Below are 17,492 nucleotides of genomic sequence, written 5' to 3'. Positions count from 1 at the left end.
GTGCATTTACTAATTATATTTTCCAAGAGATTTCGATTGGTATTTTTGGACAGAGCATTTCCAGGAATTATGGAAATCGAATGAATATCTTGAGAATATTTTCGGTTTTGGAAATTTCTTGGTGTCCAAACTTCCTTGTATATAAATACACGAAGTTTTCATTTCTAGCAAACTAATCCTTCGTAACAACAGACTTCCTCTTTTGTCTTTGTTACTGGTGTAGCCGTCTATCGGAGAGGAGAGTAATCTAATTAGGTGAAATCTCTTACGGCCGCTCGTTTTAAAGTCTTCTTTGGGATTGAGAAGCTCTAGACCCGTTGGTGGGAAACTAGATAATTGCGGTTTATCTTTGTTTTCGATTGATTTGATTGACTAACGGTGGTTGAAATCTGATTGCACCTAGTTTGTTTATTCTTGGGAATATTCTCTTCTGATATAAGATTCACTCAAACTAGGTTCAGAGTTTCGACAGGGATCTTTAGACTGTTGTTAGTTCTAAAAACGATCTTGTGATAATCCATTGTTAACAGACTCCGTTCTGTGCGTGATTGATCATAAGAGATTCAATTGATTGTGTGCAGGTTTTTATTGAATATTTAAGAAGATTTGAAGACAAAGAAGATATTGAAGATATGGCTTGGGTTTTATAATCTTTGGTGTGCACAATATTTGTTTGGGAAAAGAGGATCCAATTAATAATCTGTTTATCCTTGTGGTAGATTGGATTGATTAATTGAGTAGATCGGCATCAACACGATTCCTTGTGATTAAAGGTGTTGTTGGATTAATCTTAACCGGTTACCTTAGGGTGATTGAACATAAGATAGATCTAGACCCGACGAAGGAGTTTATGTTAAGATAAACGGAAGAGCCTTTGTCCGACTCATATCACTTGGTTGAATAGAGTTGTTACCAAACAAATTTCTTGTTCCTTTACTGTTTGGAATACGAACCAAAGGGATTGTTCCAAGTATTTGACTTATTCATAGGTCAGAGGCGTGGGAATACAGACGGAACTAAGTGAACTATAAGGTTAGTTACTTGGTCTCAACTATACGAAGTTAGGTGTAATTTTGTGTAGAGGCTTAATCCTGAGAGTATTCAATTCTGGACTAGGTCCCGGGATTTTTCTGCATTTGCGGTTTCCTCGTTAACAAAATCTTGTTGTGTCATTTACTTTTATTTTCCGCATTATAATTGTTTTATTATAATTAAAGCAAATCACACAAACGTTAATTCCTAATTACTTGATAAGCAATCCTATTGTGTTTGGTTAAGTCTGAACCTTTGTATCAAGTAAACATACTACGTTGTTGTATTTTCTCGATCTCGTATCCATAGACGATCAAACGAAGTGTGAACCGATTAATTGTATTGTCTCGACTCTGTCCATAGACAATCACTTTCGAAGAAATGACTAATAGGTAGGAAAAGTTTTAGCTTGTGGTATATTTGGGTACCCTCGCCTTTTCAGTACCTTCGTTCACCGCCAGTCTCAGCCAATCGGGTTCTGCCACGCCTTCTCTCTTCACGTGCTTTGATTATGCGTGTAGATAAGAGATTTGTGCATTTAATGCTGATTAGATGCGTCATCTAAATTTGTCCCTTCTCCAGCCGCCTCCTTGTAGAATAGGCTTTTACTCTTCTTATCTCAACCGTCGAGGCATCCTTCCCTGGGACGGGATAAAGTAGATCTGCGAAGGTATCCTTTATTACTTAGTCTTCTCTGTATAGAGAATGCTACACATTTAAGTTTGTATGCGGCCACTAAGATCGTGACACATGCTCCACAGAATATTGGTATTCACAGTGGGAAAGTAACTAAAATTTGATTTCATGCTTCTGCATACTATCACCTTTGTACCAATAATCGAGACATTCATCCAAATAATTTCATCCCCTCTCTACAAGACTGGAAGTGCCTATCTACATCTTCACAATTAACCTCCTTTGATCATGTTTGGATAATTTCCATTATTAGCGCTTTATTAGTGAAACCCTTGGCAATCCATACTCGGAGACTCTCACTTTGGTCCTTTATAAGAATTTTTTTTTCTTCTGTAAGTCTTGGCCAATGAGACATATCTTTCACTGCAAGTGGGCACTTTCGGCATCTCCACATGTTGAAAATTTATTTAATCAGATCCTGAGAATGTATAACGGCTTCAATTTTACTTTCTTTCAGCAGCAAGCTTTAATCCTAATTGGTATGCTATTAGGCCGGTGAACCCGTCTCTATACTCACTAGTCTTTTGTCGGTTTAGTTGTATTTTATGTTCAAGCAAATCTGTAACCTTTTAGTTCTTCAGTTTACTTTAGTCTAAGTCTGTAATTCCTCTTATACTTCTCAGTTTGTAGTATCTGTAATAATTACTGGTACAAGTGATTTGTAGTACCGTAGTTTACTCTAGTAGAATATGCAACTCCTCTTGTATCTGTACTTTTGTTTTAGTAAAGCTTGTAACAGTATTAGCACTACTAGCACTTTTACTTCAAGAGAAGAAATAAGATTCTATTACAAGAGATAGACAGAACTAAAGACTCAAGTTGGAGTGATGGATCAAGCTAGAAATCGAAGGAGTAGAAAGATATCACTCGGGCATTTCACCGCAGCAACAAGATACAAAGGCATGACTAGCAACTTCATTCAATTGTATCGAACACTTCCAACACTATCTAAGCTCCCGTAAACACTGTTGTGTTCACCAAAAATACAACTTTTCTTGTGGAAAGCATCGACCTAAGACCTTCCAACCTTCAACTCCAACATTTCCCCTCGATGCAACTCCGAATCCGAAGACTGCTTTTCTGCACGAAGATCATGTTGATGTAGATTCTTGGCTTATCAGTCTTGTAACCGATGAATCTTAGGATATCATATATCCTCGTGTAATAGTCCCCTAATAATTTAACAAATAACATGTATCTGGAAGAAATGAGAAGAAAAGAAAAAAATCGTATATCCGCTAGCAAAGGGATATAACTCGCACTACTACCTAGACCAGTCGATTGACTACAGTCAACAAAATATGACTAGATAACTAATCCCCTAATTAAGGAAATTGGTCCGAGCCCCCACCCCACGTGATGATCAGCGGGGGTGCTTTAAAGAGTGAGTGGGGACTACTTCTCTGTCTTCTTTGGGTGAGTTCACAACTGTGGCCTGTGGGTAAATACCAAAATGTCTACGTAAGGATTGTTAACATAGTTGGGGTGAGAATCTACTCCAGTCAATTTTAGAGGCTTGTACGTGGGCACATATCACTGTTCTCACTGGATTTAGATTTATACTACCTCCACACAATCTTTCGTTTTCATTAGAGGAATGAGAATATTCTACTTGTGCGGCAAATATGTGTCGTCTTTGTGACACCCCAAAGGATTCTGATATCTTACCCGAAATTCGAATAGTTTTTGTGGTCGTAGCAAAAAGGAAATGGAGCTGGAATCAAAGTTTGGCCAAGTCAAAAAGGATGGAGCCAGAATCAAATTTGGCTAGGTCGGTAGATACACATCATCACTTTTGCTCTGCAAAAAGGTCTTAATCTGGTGATTAAAGTCTGGTATGCAGTCGGCCAGTAGTAGATAAATTAGTCTTTGTACAACAAGGACCTTTCTTAGGGTAAAAGAATAGTCTTTTTGTTCCCAAGCAAAGGAGTCGGTAGAAAAAGACTAACGTTCACTGCGTTCAACAACCTCTTATGATTTTAATAATCTACGAAAACTCTTTCATTCTGCGAAAGTTGTTATATGGGTTACCAAATTCCGCGGAGATATTAAAAACTCATATAAATCAAAATACTTTTTACGACCTGATCCACTTGCTGGTGTTGCAAATTCCCTAATTACTCACCATCACTCTACCATGAGTAAAAAAATATACCTAGCTACCACCATTTCCACACATTCATTTCAATACGTAAATGCTATGTTGTATTAGGCGGTAGGCGAGGCGAGGCACTAGGGACCTCACCTAGCGCTTAGGCATGTCGAGGAAAAATTAGAAACCTGCATAAATAGGCATACCAAGGCGCCTACATCTCGCGCGCCTAGGCGAGCGCCCAGGGCGCCTCTTACGACATAGCGAATGCTCGACATGTGTAGATTTCTTGCACGAGCCAACCAACAGTATCATCCTGAAGAAAGAAAGGATGATGACGAATGACGGATGAAATCAATAACTTGTCTGATCTCTGGACCCATCATGACACAAAATAGTCCACAAAGGGACGTTCCAATCAAGTACTGATCCTATACATGCTATGCGGATAGAGTGAGATATACTATACGCGGTGGAAAAAGATGATGTCTAAAAGAAGCTCACTGTCTCTTTCTACACTCTCTATAAATATGCACCACATGATCTTCAACTACCACACTACTACTTATATCCATACAGCTAAAAATCTCATCTTTAATAATGGCAGCTCTTTCCATAAGCTTCATTGTAGGTGTAATTGGTAACATAATATCCATATTGGTTTTCCTGTCTCCAATGTAAGTAAATACTTCAAATAGTTCCCAGAAGTTCAAAACTGTTCTTTGTTTTCTTGGGTTTTGTTTTGCAGTAATTAGTTACATTGATTTTGATTTGATGTTGAATGAACAGAACAACGTTTAGAGGTATAGTGAAGAAGAAAGCAACAGAGAATTTCAAAGGGATACCGTATATTTGCACGCTGTTAAGTACATCATTATGGACATATTATGGTCTTCTTAAACCTGATGGTATGCTTATTGTCACTGTTAATGGTGCTGGTGCTGTTCTTCAAGTTATCTACGTTACTCTTTTCATCATCTACGCACCTAGAGACTCTAAGGTTTGTACTTATGTAGATTGATGATTTTATCTTTGCTTTTTCTGCAAGGCCGAGATTCTAAATATATGTTTTGGTTATTACTGCAGATTAAACATTTGAAGTTGGTGGGGATTTTGAACGTTGGGTTTTACGGGGCCGTAGTACTAATTACATTACTTGCTACACATGGAAGTCTACGGCTTACCATTGTTGGATTCATTTGTGCAGGAGTAACTTTAGGAATGTATGGTGCTCCATTAGGAGCCATGGTAAGTACCGCGGATACAGTTGTTGCAATTACTCTTCTATTAGGTTAATCGAGTTTCCTCTTCTCATATATCTCATAAACGGATGGTTCAGCTAATGGTATATCTCTTCTCATGTACAGAAAAATGTGGTAGTGACGAAGAGCGTGGAGTACATGCCGTTTATGTTGACGTTTTTTCTTTTTCTCAATGGTGGGATTTGGTCAGTTTACTCATTACTCATCAAGGACTTCTTCATCGGGGTAAGATATAAACTACATATCATCGCAGTAAATACTTCGTTAGAATTTCCAGGGAACTCACTTCCCCGGATTAATGTCCGCACACGAACTATATATATATATATATCAACACTTAGTTGGTTTTTGCAAAATATGAAATGCACTAATTCTAATATAAATATCCATGTATGTAGGTGCCAAATGCGATTGGTTTTGTGTTAGGATCAGTTCAGTTAATCATGTATATCATATACAACAACAAATCGAAGGCAAAGAAGTTACCGTTGGAGAAACTCGAAGAAGAAGGAGCAGCTCATTTGGTTCATGGAACCGTTGAAATGGACAAGTACAACGAAGACATGAAGATAAAGAAAGAAAGAAGCCTAAACAAAATATGGAGTCTACCTAAACCAACTGTGTTAAGACAACTTAGTTTGCAGAAAATTGTTAAATTACATTCTACGAATGTAGATTCTCTGCCACTTAGTACCGAGGATGATGATGATGTTGAGAATCAAAATCGGAACCTTGTTAACAACATCAAACATCTACCTAGGTAGTCAGTTTTACAATTTGCGAATCTATTAATAAGAGGTCTTGGGAACACCCTGAGCCTTCGGCCCCCTTTAATCCAAAACGTGTGCGCCTGCTCTCATGTCTATATGTTGGGAAACTTAAGATCCTACAGTTAATGTCCTTCTTGAAAGTTGGTTTCGAGGTTAGTTAGGCCCATGAACTTCAATATCTAGTAGTTACCTCAAGCATAAACCTGTACTTTCAACTTTAAAATATTTACCAGATTAATATAATTACATGTTAAGGTTTAATAAAGAGTTATTTTGTTTAACAAAACTAGTCAAATAAAACTAAGGGGACCAAACATGTGGCACAAAAAATCCAGCCATATTATTTTTAATAAACGAAAATCGTTTAATTAAAAAGTGACACAAAAACCCCAGGTCAAATAATAATGTGTAAATTTAGTTTTTATTACTTTAAAAAAAGTCAAACATACCCTTTTTACCTTGTCTTCTTCTTCTTCTTCTTCTTCTTCTTCTTCTTCTTCTCTCCTTTCTTTTTTCTATTTTTGCAGTCTTCATCTCCCCACCACCATTAACACCAGCAGCAACAAATATCTCTCCATGAACACCACCGCAACACCTCCGTCACCACCACCAACAACACCTCCATCACCACCAGAAGCAACACCTTCGTCTCCTCCACGAAACCTTCGTATCTTTTTCGTCTATTTCTATTCAGATCTATCACCAACAGTAGCTCCGCCACCATCAAACCAACCGATGTGTCCAGATCCGCCACCAACAGAACCTCCGTCTCCTCCATTAACACCATCATCACCTTCGTCTCCTTCTTTAGCACCATCATCACCTTCTTCTTCTCCGTCTACTGATTTTCCATCAACAACACCGCCTCCTCTTATTTTTGTTTTTCTCACCAGTACATCAGATCCACCACCAACACTACTTCTACCTCCTCCTTTTATCATCTAAAACCACCACCAATACCTTCAAATCGGCCACCAACAACACCTCATCTACAATCAACACCAGTACTTGCAAATCCGCTCCCAACAACACCTCCACCTCCTCGTTCAATCCTCTACAATCACCACCACCACCTTATGATGTTTTCATCACCAGCAAATGATGATACATCTTCAAAGTCGAAATCAATATTGTATTGGGAAATGACAGATTTATGATGAAACCAAAATTGGTTTCATAAAATTCTGACAGTTTTGGTTGGTGAAAACAGTAAACTAATGATGAAACCAAATTTGGTTTCATCATAAACTTGCGTATTTTCTGTCATGAAACCAAAGATTTTAATGATGAAAATTAAGTTTATGATGAAACCAAATTTTGGTTTCACCTGATTTTTGTCTAGTTTATTCGGTCTGACTTGGAAGTCGGCGTGTTTGGTTTCATCATTGAAGTTATGTTGGTGAAATGATAATATGTGGTTTCAATTATATGTACAATGGTGGTTTTGATTATATGTGTGTATGAATTGGGAGAATGTGTATAGCAGGATCTGGTACTGGTACTCTAGGTATTGATGAAGAAGTTCTGTTGGTAGTGGTGGCCTTAATTGAAGTTATGGAAGTGATAAAGAATGGATTAACTGAGTAAGGGTGGTGCTAATGCAATGAGAGTTGTAGTTGAGTTTCAGGTGTTGCATAAAGGACTGGTATGGGTTACAATTAAAGAGGTATATGTCTGGATTGTTAAAAGTGCAATGAATTGGCTGAAGTTGATGAAACCTAATTAGGTTTCATCATATTTTTTTCATTTTGTTGAATATTAATATTTGTGAAGCCAATTTTTGATGGTGGGATACAGGTGGATTATCTTTTGTTGAAACTGGTTGTAGTTGAGGGGGTAATGGTAGTGGTGGTTGTGGTGCTGGTGGTTGTGCCAGCGATGGGGGTGGTGCAGTTGACGGTTGTGGTAGGTTTCATCTTATTGTGGATTGTTTTTTGTTGAAAGTAGTCTTAGTTAAGGAGGTAATGGTAGTGGTAGTTGTGGTGCTTATGGTTGTGGTGCCGATGGGGGCGGTGCAGTTGACGATGGTGGAAGGTTTCATCTTATTGTGTTTCATTTTTTCTTCTTTTTCTTTCTCCTTTCTTTTATGATGAAACCAAAATTTGGTTTCATCTTATTTTGGTGAAACCAATTTTTGGTTTCATCATTTTTCTGGTGGTGACGCGGTGGTGGTCGGTGGCGGCGGCGTCGAAGGTGGTCGGTGGCGGCAGCGACGGCGGGCGGTGGTGGTTGCTCGGTGGTGGTGTTGCTGGTGGTGGGTTGTTGGTTCATGGTGATTATATAATAAAATTTAAAGGTGGGGTTGATTTTTGTTTTTGTTGGGGTGATTTAAATAGTAGAAGGGTAATATAGACAGTTTATGTTAAATGAGGTTTTTGTGAACATTTTGTTTTGGTGAAGTTTTTGTGCATGGATGTGACACCTTTGGAGTGATAACTCGCGTACCGTTTATTTAATTGGAAATTGTGTTTTTTTGTCTTATTCTACTAGAAATTGGTTTTTCTTCCATGAAAAACAACAAATCTTTTTCCCAAAACAAAGAATCATTGTATTCAATGCAACAAAACAAACAAATTTTGTTTCCAATGCAAAAAATAGTTGTTTTAATGAACCTTAACATATATACGGGTATACAAGTTAACAAGACCCTAATTACTAATCAAAATTTGATGTATTTATCTGTTAAACTCAATGCTCAAGTAACAAACAAGCATATCAATACTCTATCATCTGGTGGCACCAAAGACGAAACCTACAACCAAAAATGTGACAGGCGACCCAGATCCCAAAACATGGTCATCATATTGTAAAAGATGGTAACTGGCAATCAGTCAAGCTAGGACCAGTTCTCTCAGCGTTAATCTAAACTTGACAAGTCGGTAGAAAGGGATGTGGGTTGTCGCGTAGGCTATAATATACCCTGTCTTATAACCGCCTGAATCAAAAGTTTACTATTTAGGCAAAATTATGGAATGCTAATGTTTTTGGTAACATTCATAAGAACGTGACCCAAGCTAGAGCTTATTTATTTCAAGCTCAAGAAATTTCTGTTGTCAATCCTTCTTTGGATAATAAAGCAAATAAAGATAGATGTCTTCGCGATGGGGGTTTGGAGCAGTTGGTTCTCAAAGTTCTCTCTTTGGAGGATAATCGGCTACTTGAGCAGTTTCTGAGGATGAAATTCTCCACAGTATTGATCAGGTAGGACCGTTGAAGGCCCCAGGCCCTTAAGTGATTCAAGGGATTTTTTACAAGTCTTACTGGGACATCAGTGGCCCATTTATTGTTTCTAATTTTCATGACCTTTTTGATAAGGGTATTCTCAATCTTGGTTATAATCGAATCTTTTATTACTCTTATTCCTAAGTTGAAAAATCATTCTCATATTAAGAATTTTTTGACCTTATTTTCAAAATTCCGGCTAATAGGATTGAGCTTTTTCTTTCTAGACTTGTTTCCCAATTCCCATAATCAAAATGCGTTTGTTAAGGGTCGGTATGTTTTTGACTCGATCCTTATTTCAAATGAGATTTTCCATTCCTTTCGTTATAAGATAGGGTCTAGCTATGACCTGGATGGCTCTGAAAATAGATTTTACAAAAGGTTTATAGTCGACTAGAATGAAAGTTCATTTCCAAAGTGTCCGAGGCTTTGGGTTTTAATTCTACTTGGACTGTTGAAGCTGTGTGTTTCAAGTGTTTCTTTCCAAGTTCATTTTAACGGGGCTCCAACTCCTGCTTTTGATCCTTTTCGCGGTACCGTCAAGATGACCCTTTATCTCCTTATATATTTATTACTTGTTTAGAGGTTCTTAGCACTCATCAAGGGATCGTTAACCAACAAATTTCTGGTTTAATTTCTATGCGGATGATAGTTTAATTTTCTTGGAAGCCACTTTGCACAATGTCAATGGTATTCTCTGTGGTCTGGCTAGCTTGTTACCTCTGTCAAATCCTTGACGGTGTTTTTCAGCAAATTTTCATATGAGCTATAGTTCTCAACCTGGAGAGTACTTGGGTGTTAACATCCAATGGGGCGGATTGAAATTTGAAAATTTTACTGATTCTTTGGTTCTCTAAATAACCATCTTAGCGGATGAAAAAAATCAGGTTTTAAATTTTACAAAGTGGGGATGGTCTATCAAATCCGTACTTGATTCTTCTTTAAACTATCTGATGAGTACCTTGAATATCCCTAAATTTATTATCTTTTATTTTTTGATGCAAACAAACAACTTTATTAATACATAGATAACTTCTACATTAACTTCTTTTCATCCCTTACAAGTTTTTCGAAATTAGTTGGGATGGTTTCACCGAAATCAAAAGAAGTTTTTTTACCTCTTGCTTCTTTAGCTATAACATGAGCTACATTGTTTGCTGACCTATTTACATAAACCACACCAAAAGATAAAACAGAACATAGGAGATGTCTTATTTCTTCTACATAGCTCTTATTCAACCACTGGACAGTAGAGCTGACACTGCTGATGGCATTAACTAGATTTCTACAGTCTGATTCCAAAGTGACGTTGTTAAGATTAAGATGGTGGGCCCACAAAATAGCCTCCTTCATGGCCATGCATTCAGCTTGTTCAACATTCATTCCTCCATTGAAGTACCTCCCCCTGATTCCTTTGGCTGAACCTGCAGAACCTCTGAGAATTAGTCCAACGCCAATTTCTTTTGTATTATAATCAAATGAAGCATTTATATTAAGCTTGAGGCAGTTATCTCTGGGTGGAACCCAAGTTTTAATATGAAATTGAGTTGAAATATGATGATTTTGTTGATTGCTATCCATGCAGTTCTGTATTAGGCTTCTGATTTCATGACAGGAAAACCAACAACTAACTCTTTTGTCTTGGAACAACTTAGAGCATCTGCTTTTCCAAATGTACCAAGCAGTACACATTAGAGTATATAACCAGACCAGAGTGTGTTTAGATTGACTTGCAGTTTGAAACCAACTTAAGATCCAGGTCGCTACATGAATATTTTGTTGCTGAATATGAGCCACATTAACATTCATTCTGAGCCATAATGCCCTTGCAAACTCATAGTCAATAAGAAGATGTTGGATGTCTTCATCCTGACTGTTACAGAATGGACATTTCGTGTCAATTCCTCTCTTGTAATGACTAATTTTAGTGAGAGTTGGGACAATATTCCTCAGACATTTCCAAATGATCAATTTAATCTTATGCGGAACTTTTGTCCTCCAAAGATTTCTCCAAGTTTCTTTGGAAATGGAACTTTGCTGCCTAACCCGATTAGAGAATTCATTGTTAATTGTCTTGTAAGCATATTTGACAGAAAAGTCTCGTGATCTATTTGGCTCCCATATTAATGTATCTTCACCATGTTGAATTAATCTCATCTGTAATATTAAGTTGGCAATATTCTCTGGGAAGACATCTTTTATCATGTTAGAGTTCCATCTCCTAGGATTTTGTAGCATGAGATCAGAAACCCGCACAATTCGGTGATGTCCTCTATAATTATCTTTTGGGTATGGAGGATCATTTAGCCCAAAAACCCATCTATCATATCATACTAAAGCCTTTTGACCATCTCTTATATCCCATCTATAGTATTTCTTAACATATTCAAGACCCAATTTTATTCCCTTCCAAATCCAAGAAGAGTTTTGGAACTTTTGCTGCAGATGTAAGAATTCACGATGAGGAGAATATTTTTGCTTCAAATTCTTAACCCATTGCTTATCCGGTTCTGTGCAGAGCCGCCAAGCTAATTTAGTCAGCAAAGAGATATTGTAGTGTTCCAGATTTCGAAAAGCCAAACCACCATCCTCTTTTGCGACACAAAGAATCCCAAGAGATAAACATGATGCCTTTACTTTGCTTATGACCCCACTAAAAATTCCTTTGCAAGGTATCTAACTGTTGCAAAGTAGTTTTTGGTATTTTAAAATTACTCATATAATGAGCTGCAATGGAATTTAGAACAGATTTTACCATGGTTAAGAGTTTTAGAGTTCCACCCAATGAATCTATTATTATAAGAAACTTTGATGGATTGAAAGGAGGAAACCTTCGATTTTCCAAAAAGAATTGGTAGACCCAGATACTTATCTGAAGGACATAGATTTTTAACTCCTAATCTGGTAGTTATGGATAGTTTTTCTTCCTGAGAAATATCACCACAAATGAAAACTGAAGACTTTGAATAATTTATAAGTTGTCCTGATAGATTACCAAATTCTTTCAAAATATCAGAAATATAAGAGATACCTTTGTCTGAAGCTTGAAAGAATAACAAGCAATCGTCTGCGAAGAGCAAATGATTAATCGGTGTTGCTTTCTGAGAAGTCTTGATACCCTGAATTAAATTACGATCCTGAGCATCTTGAAGTACCCTTGATAAATAATCCATTGACAGAATGAAAATATAAGGAGATAGAGGATCTCCATGTCTTATTCCTCTAGAAGGGGTATAAAAATTGCACACACTACCATTAAGACGAATGGAAATCGATGTAGTCGATATACATTGTTGAATGATAGTTCTCCATTCTTCACTGAAACCCAAGTTCAGTAACATTTTATCTATAAAAGACCATTCCACTCTGTTGAAAGCTTTTGGCATATCTAATTTTAGAGCTATTAAAGGGAGTTTTTTCTTAGACTTTTTCATTGAATGAATAAGCTCATGTGCTAAGATAATATTATCATTGATTAATCTCTTTGGAACATAAGCCACCTGAGAAGGATATATCAGTCCCTCCATAAAAGGTTTCATTCGAAGGACTATTAGTTTAGAGATTATTTTGTAAGAACAATTACAGAGACCAATTGGTCTATAATCACTTGGAGTTCCGGGTTGGTTGTTTTTAGGTAGGAGGCAGATGACAGTTTGATTCAAATAAGCAGGCATTTGTTTACTAGAAAAAAATCGTTGGACTAAGGAAGTAATATCATCACCAACTATTGACCATTGGGATAAATAAAATCCAACAGTAAACCCATCCGGTCCCGGAGCACTCCAAGGAGTCATGCTTTTAAGGGTGTCATGGATTTACTGCTTAGTAGGTATAGCCAATAGCCTCTCATTATCAGCGGGAGTAATAATAGTTTTGATAATATTGAAATAAGAGGAAGAGAAAACTGGATTTGAAGAAGTTGTTATGGAAGAAAAATGATTAGTAAGTAAAGACTCCAAATCCTTTCTTTGATGAACCCATTTGCCCGTATTATCTCTAAGGGCAGTTATGTTTTTTCTAGAGCGCCTTCTATTAGCTTTAGAGTGAAACTATGATGTGTTATTATCTGAGTCTAGAAACCAGTTGTCTCCCGATTTTTGTTGCCAAAATTCAGCTTCAATCTTTTCCCCATGAGAGATGTTTTCCAGTATTTCCTGAATCTTATTACTGTTCATATCGCTGTAAGGAAGAGATTGAATATGAGAAAGATGATCTTTCAGACATTTAATTCTTCGACCAATATGTCCGAAAACTTACCTATTCCATTTAGCCAATGATTTACGTGTACTATTTATACGCTCTCCAAAATTACTCCTTATTGATCTCGTGCGCCAAGCAGAATTTATTACCTCCATGCATTTTTATCACGCAACCAATATTTATAGAATTTCCAAGATTTATGAGTCTTTTGTTCCTCTGTTTCAGAAAGAAGGAGAATCGGACAATGATCAGAAGCTCTAAATGGAAGATGGTATAACTTGGAATCAGGATATTGAATTTTCCAAAATGCATTATGCAAAGCCAAATCAATTCTGGCTCTTTTGTATCCTCTTCCATTAGACTTGTTCAACCACGTATAGTTATGTCCCACAAACCCCAGATCCATAAGTCCTGCAGAGTTTATTAGATTAACTACCCTCTTATCACTCGAACTACTGCTAACCTGATGGACCTTTTTATGAAGATGAATATTTAGATCACCAAATATGACCCAAGGCTGAAAAACATTATCACTGAGCTCCTTAATGAAGTCTCATTGTAATTTTTTCACATCCTCATTAGTGGAGCTGTACATGCAAGTCAGAAGCCATTCCTCTTTTGATGGATTAGACTGAATTAAAACATGAATCATATTGTCTGCACTGCTAACAATTTCACAAGGAAACCCATCCTTCCATAACAGAATCAAACCACCTGATAACCCAATAGAGCTAACAAACCAGAAATTAGGGAAGCCAAACCTTTGTATTAAAATTTTTGCTCTATCAGCTGAGATTTTTGTTTCAGATAAAAATATAACATCCGGATTATGCTCTCTTATTATATCATCTAAGTAATCTCTAGAATCTTTGGACCCAAATCCCTGAGTGTTCCAAGCTAGCAGTTTCATGTTTAAGTTGATTTGACTATTATTAAAGCTTCGATACTTGACTATTATCAAAACAGTAAATTATGACAACAAGAAAAATAATTGCTGAAATTGGAAATTTTTGATTGAGATTAGAATGAAAAATTGTTACCTGGTTGGAAGCACTTGGATCTTTGCTTTGGAGAGCTCTAATGTGATTTTGCTCAGACACTGTTCTATGATAAGAGGGATATGAATTAGGCGAGTGAAAAATATCATCCAGAGTAATATGAGCATGTTCTGAAGATTCTCCAACTGAACTAGTAGCATACTGTCTTGATTGATTCAGCTCGAAATGATGAATTAATTCCTGAAGGGGTTCTTTAAGCAGTTTCGGGTTTCCTATATCATCAGGATCTATATTTTGAGAATGAAAATCCTCTACCGAAACATCAAATTCACTCATGGCTAAATAGGATTTTAGCATACCCAAATCTCCTCCTACATTTCTATTCAGATTATCATAAAGAGAAGAAATTGGAGAAAAAATCCCTCGATTTTGATTTTCCTGAGTAGAAACTGAATCCGAAAAATGACCTGACTGTCCTTTCTCCATTCTTACCCTATTTTCTTTTCTGTCCACGTCTTCCTCTCTCTCTCTACTTCTATTAACAACTACTTGCAGCATACCTTGTGTGTTGCATTCGATGCTGGTGACAGGTATATCCAAAATAGGTGCGCTTTCCTCCTGGTTAGCGATTTGCATCAGTTCTTCTTGATTCTGACAATGATTCATACCCATATGAGAAGATTCTCCATTTCTCACATTGAATGCTGCATGCTGCTGTTGGAGCTCATTTAAGTCCTGGTTTTCTTCTGCATGCATGTCTACCCCCTCTATTTGTTCATTATGATGATCTTCTTGAGCTTGTAACTGAGGAAGCACCACTCTGGCAGATCTGTTATCTGGGTTATCCCATGAAGGATGATCAAAAATAGAGTTGGAAGAGAGATAACCCCTTTGCTGCTGTAACAAGAAGTTCGCTATAGGCTCGCATTCTTCCTCCTTATTATATATAGTATAACATCTTCAACACAAATTGAAAGGTTGCTTTTCATAAGAAATACGTAACCAGACTTCATGATTGACTGCATTCTTCATCCAGAAACCCCTTCGTAATGGGTTTCTAACATCTATAAGTACTAATTCTTTTTGTAGTTTTCCTTTCTGTACAATACAGTCAGGAGGATCTAGTTCACGTACCTCACCCATTGCAGCAGCGATTCCTTTAACAATATTAGGAGTTGCAAATTTCGGTTGCATGTTGTAAAATCGAAGCCAGAATAGTTGTTTAGTGAGATCAACTTCAATCTTGGGGATTGAAGGGTTCCAATGTTCAAGAACAAACAAGTCGCCGTTAATAAACCACGGCCTAAATTTGAGAACTATGTCATATTCATCTCGAGAGTAAAACTTGACCATAAAAGAACTTCATCTTCCTTTTTAATAAAAATATCTTTACTTTTACTCCATAACTTCTTCAACTCCTTGTCCAGCTCAGTTACAGTAAAAGCCTTTACTGAATAAACTTTTCCTAGGAAGCAAAAATTCCATTGAGCAACACCTTGTACGAGATCCTCTACAGATATATCAGGGAGTTTTAAGGCTCTCAGCCTGCTAGAAAGAAGAGAACTTTCCATCAGACGTTGATACTGCTTCCCCTTTTGGTTTTTTATGAGAATAAAGTTGTTTTGCTGATATAACATGAATGAAATCTACATAAAAGGCTGGAGAAGAAAAAGATGAAGAATAAAACATGATAAAAAAAGGAAGCCGAAGTTTTGAGGGATAAATATTTTACACTTGTAGGTTATCCTGGGAAAAGCACATGTGTTATTAATAGAAAGACTGCTGTCATGGTTTATTGTGTCCATGAGCGTGTGAGGGAGATTAAACCGATGAGTGAAGCAAAGGATTAAAGAAATTGAATGATCTGACAGTATAAAGGGAGATCTTCACGTAATCAAGATTTCAAAGATTATAAGAAAGAGAATTGTGGAGTCAGGCAAAACCACTCTAACTCTCCAAGCTTTGTCCAAGCGCACCACCAACCTATAGAAGAGCCATAAACAGATTAAATTAGATAAAGCTGGTAGAATAACAGATATAAAGTAAAGAGAACACTAGATTAATAACTAGAACATGAAAGAAATCCAGTTGAGAGAGAAGATGAGAACGATTTGGAACTGAGTTAATCGCCCGATTTTCCTCTAGAAAAGTCTTTTCTTTGCATGCGAATAGTATGTTATTGTCTTTTGTGATCCGTGAAGCCCTAAATTTATTATCAATAAGGTGGATTAATTGAGACGAAATTTTCTTTGGCAGAGTCAAGATGGAAAGAATATAATTCATGTTATCAAGTATAATAAGGTTTGCAAACCTCTGTAGCTTGGTGGTCTAGCTAGGTATTTGGGACTTAGAATGTCATAGCATTTCTTTCCTTGTTAAGATTGCATGGAGGATTGCTACTAATCCTGTGTCCCTTTTGTAATACCCAGTATTTTTCTGTGCGGGTTTAGGCTTCTAGTTATGGCCCATTTGGTATATGATGAATATAGAAGCCCAATATACACATATTTATAATCCATATTATTTTAATAAAGATTAAACAAAGCTTTTGGTTGGTAACCTAGCAACAAGATGAGCTCCAACACCTCTTTGAATAGCAACTCCTAATCTATGAAAAATAAAATTACCAAAACCACTACCAGCGTCATTGCTAACTAAACAATTTTTCAGACGCTTAAAAAAACACACGGTATCTTCGCCCAGTTCCCCTAAAGTAGTAAAATCTAGCACACCCAAACCATGACCATGTGAAATACACTTGTCCAAGTATTTAGTGTGTTTACGTGAAACAGCACTAGATATAGCTTTTCCCGGGACAAAAGATCTGACACCTTCGCCGGTGAAGGGTGATACTCCTGTGACATCCATACAAGCATCTTGTTCATTCTCCCAGTTTAGCACGAGAATATCAGCAGGCTTCAAAGCTTTGTCATCATCGGACAGGAAACCAAGAGGAACTTCATTGCGCGCAGGCACACTAGCTTTGTAACAAATATCAGCGACAACATCACGAACAATATCATGTCGAAACTTAGGACCTACATCCTTAGCACAATTAAGCGCATATCCCCAAAGATGTCCATGGGTTTGTTGCAACTTGGGCATAAGCCATTATCAACAAACAGCGGGATACCGAGGCGATAGCAAAGCACAGCTCTGAATTTTCTAGGTCCAAGGCACTGATTAAGCCCACTAATGGGTATAGCCAATAAATAGTCTT

The 17,492-nt window shown here is 37.1% G+C and overlaps 2 protein-coding genes across 2 annotated transcripts; one reads left to right on the top strand and one right to left on the bottom strand.

The window, feature by feature from the left end:
• The first annotated feature begins 4,394 nt into the window (after nt 1–4,394).
• On the top strand, nt 4,395–5,910 carry LOC113360876 (bidirectional sugar transporter SWEET16-like). The gene is made up of 5 exons (XM_026604311.1): nt 4,395–4,497; nt 4,610–4,820; nt 4,907–5,068; nt 5,188–5,307; nt 5,481–5,910. Exons 1-5 carry the CDS (start codon nt 4,421–4,423, stop codon nt 5,844–5,846), a joined length of 936 nt encoding a protein of 311 aa, XP_026460096.1. The 5' UTR covers nt 4,395–4,420; the 3' UTR covers nt 5,847–5,910.
• Nucleotides 5,911–10,109: 4,199 nt separating this feature from the next.
• Nucleotides 10,110–11,279, bottom strand: LOC113358942. Its single transcript, XM_026602652.1, has one exon. It carries the CDS (start codon nt 11,277–11,279, stop codon nt 10,110–10,112), a length of 1,170 nt encoding a protein of 389 aa, XP_026458437.1.
• Between the last annotated feature and the right edge of the window lie 6,213 nt (nt 11,280–17,492).

Source organism: Papaver somniferum, chromosome 3 (assembly GCF_003573695.1).
Source record: "Papaver somniferum cultivar HN1 chromosome 3, ASM357369v1, whole genome shotgun sequence".
Classification (NCBI taxonomy): Eukaryota; Viridiplantae; Streptophyta; class Magnoliopsida; order Ranunculales; family Papaveraceae; genus Papaver; species Papaver somniferum.
Note: the sequence above shows the minus strand (reverse complement) of the source record. Positions and strands in the feature narration are given on the sequence as shown.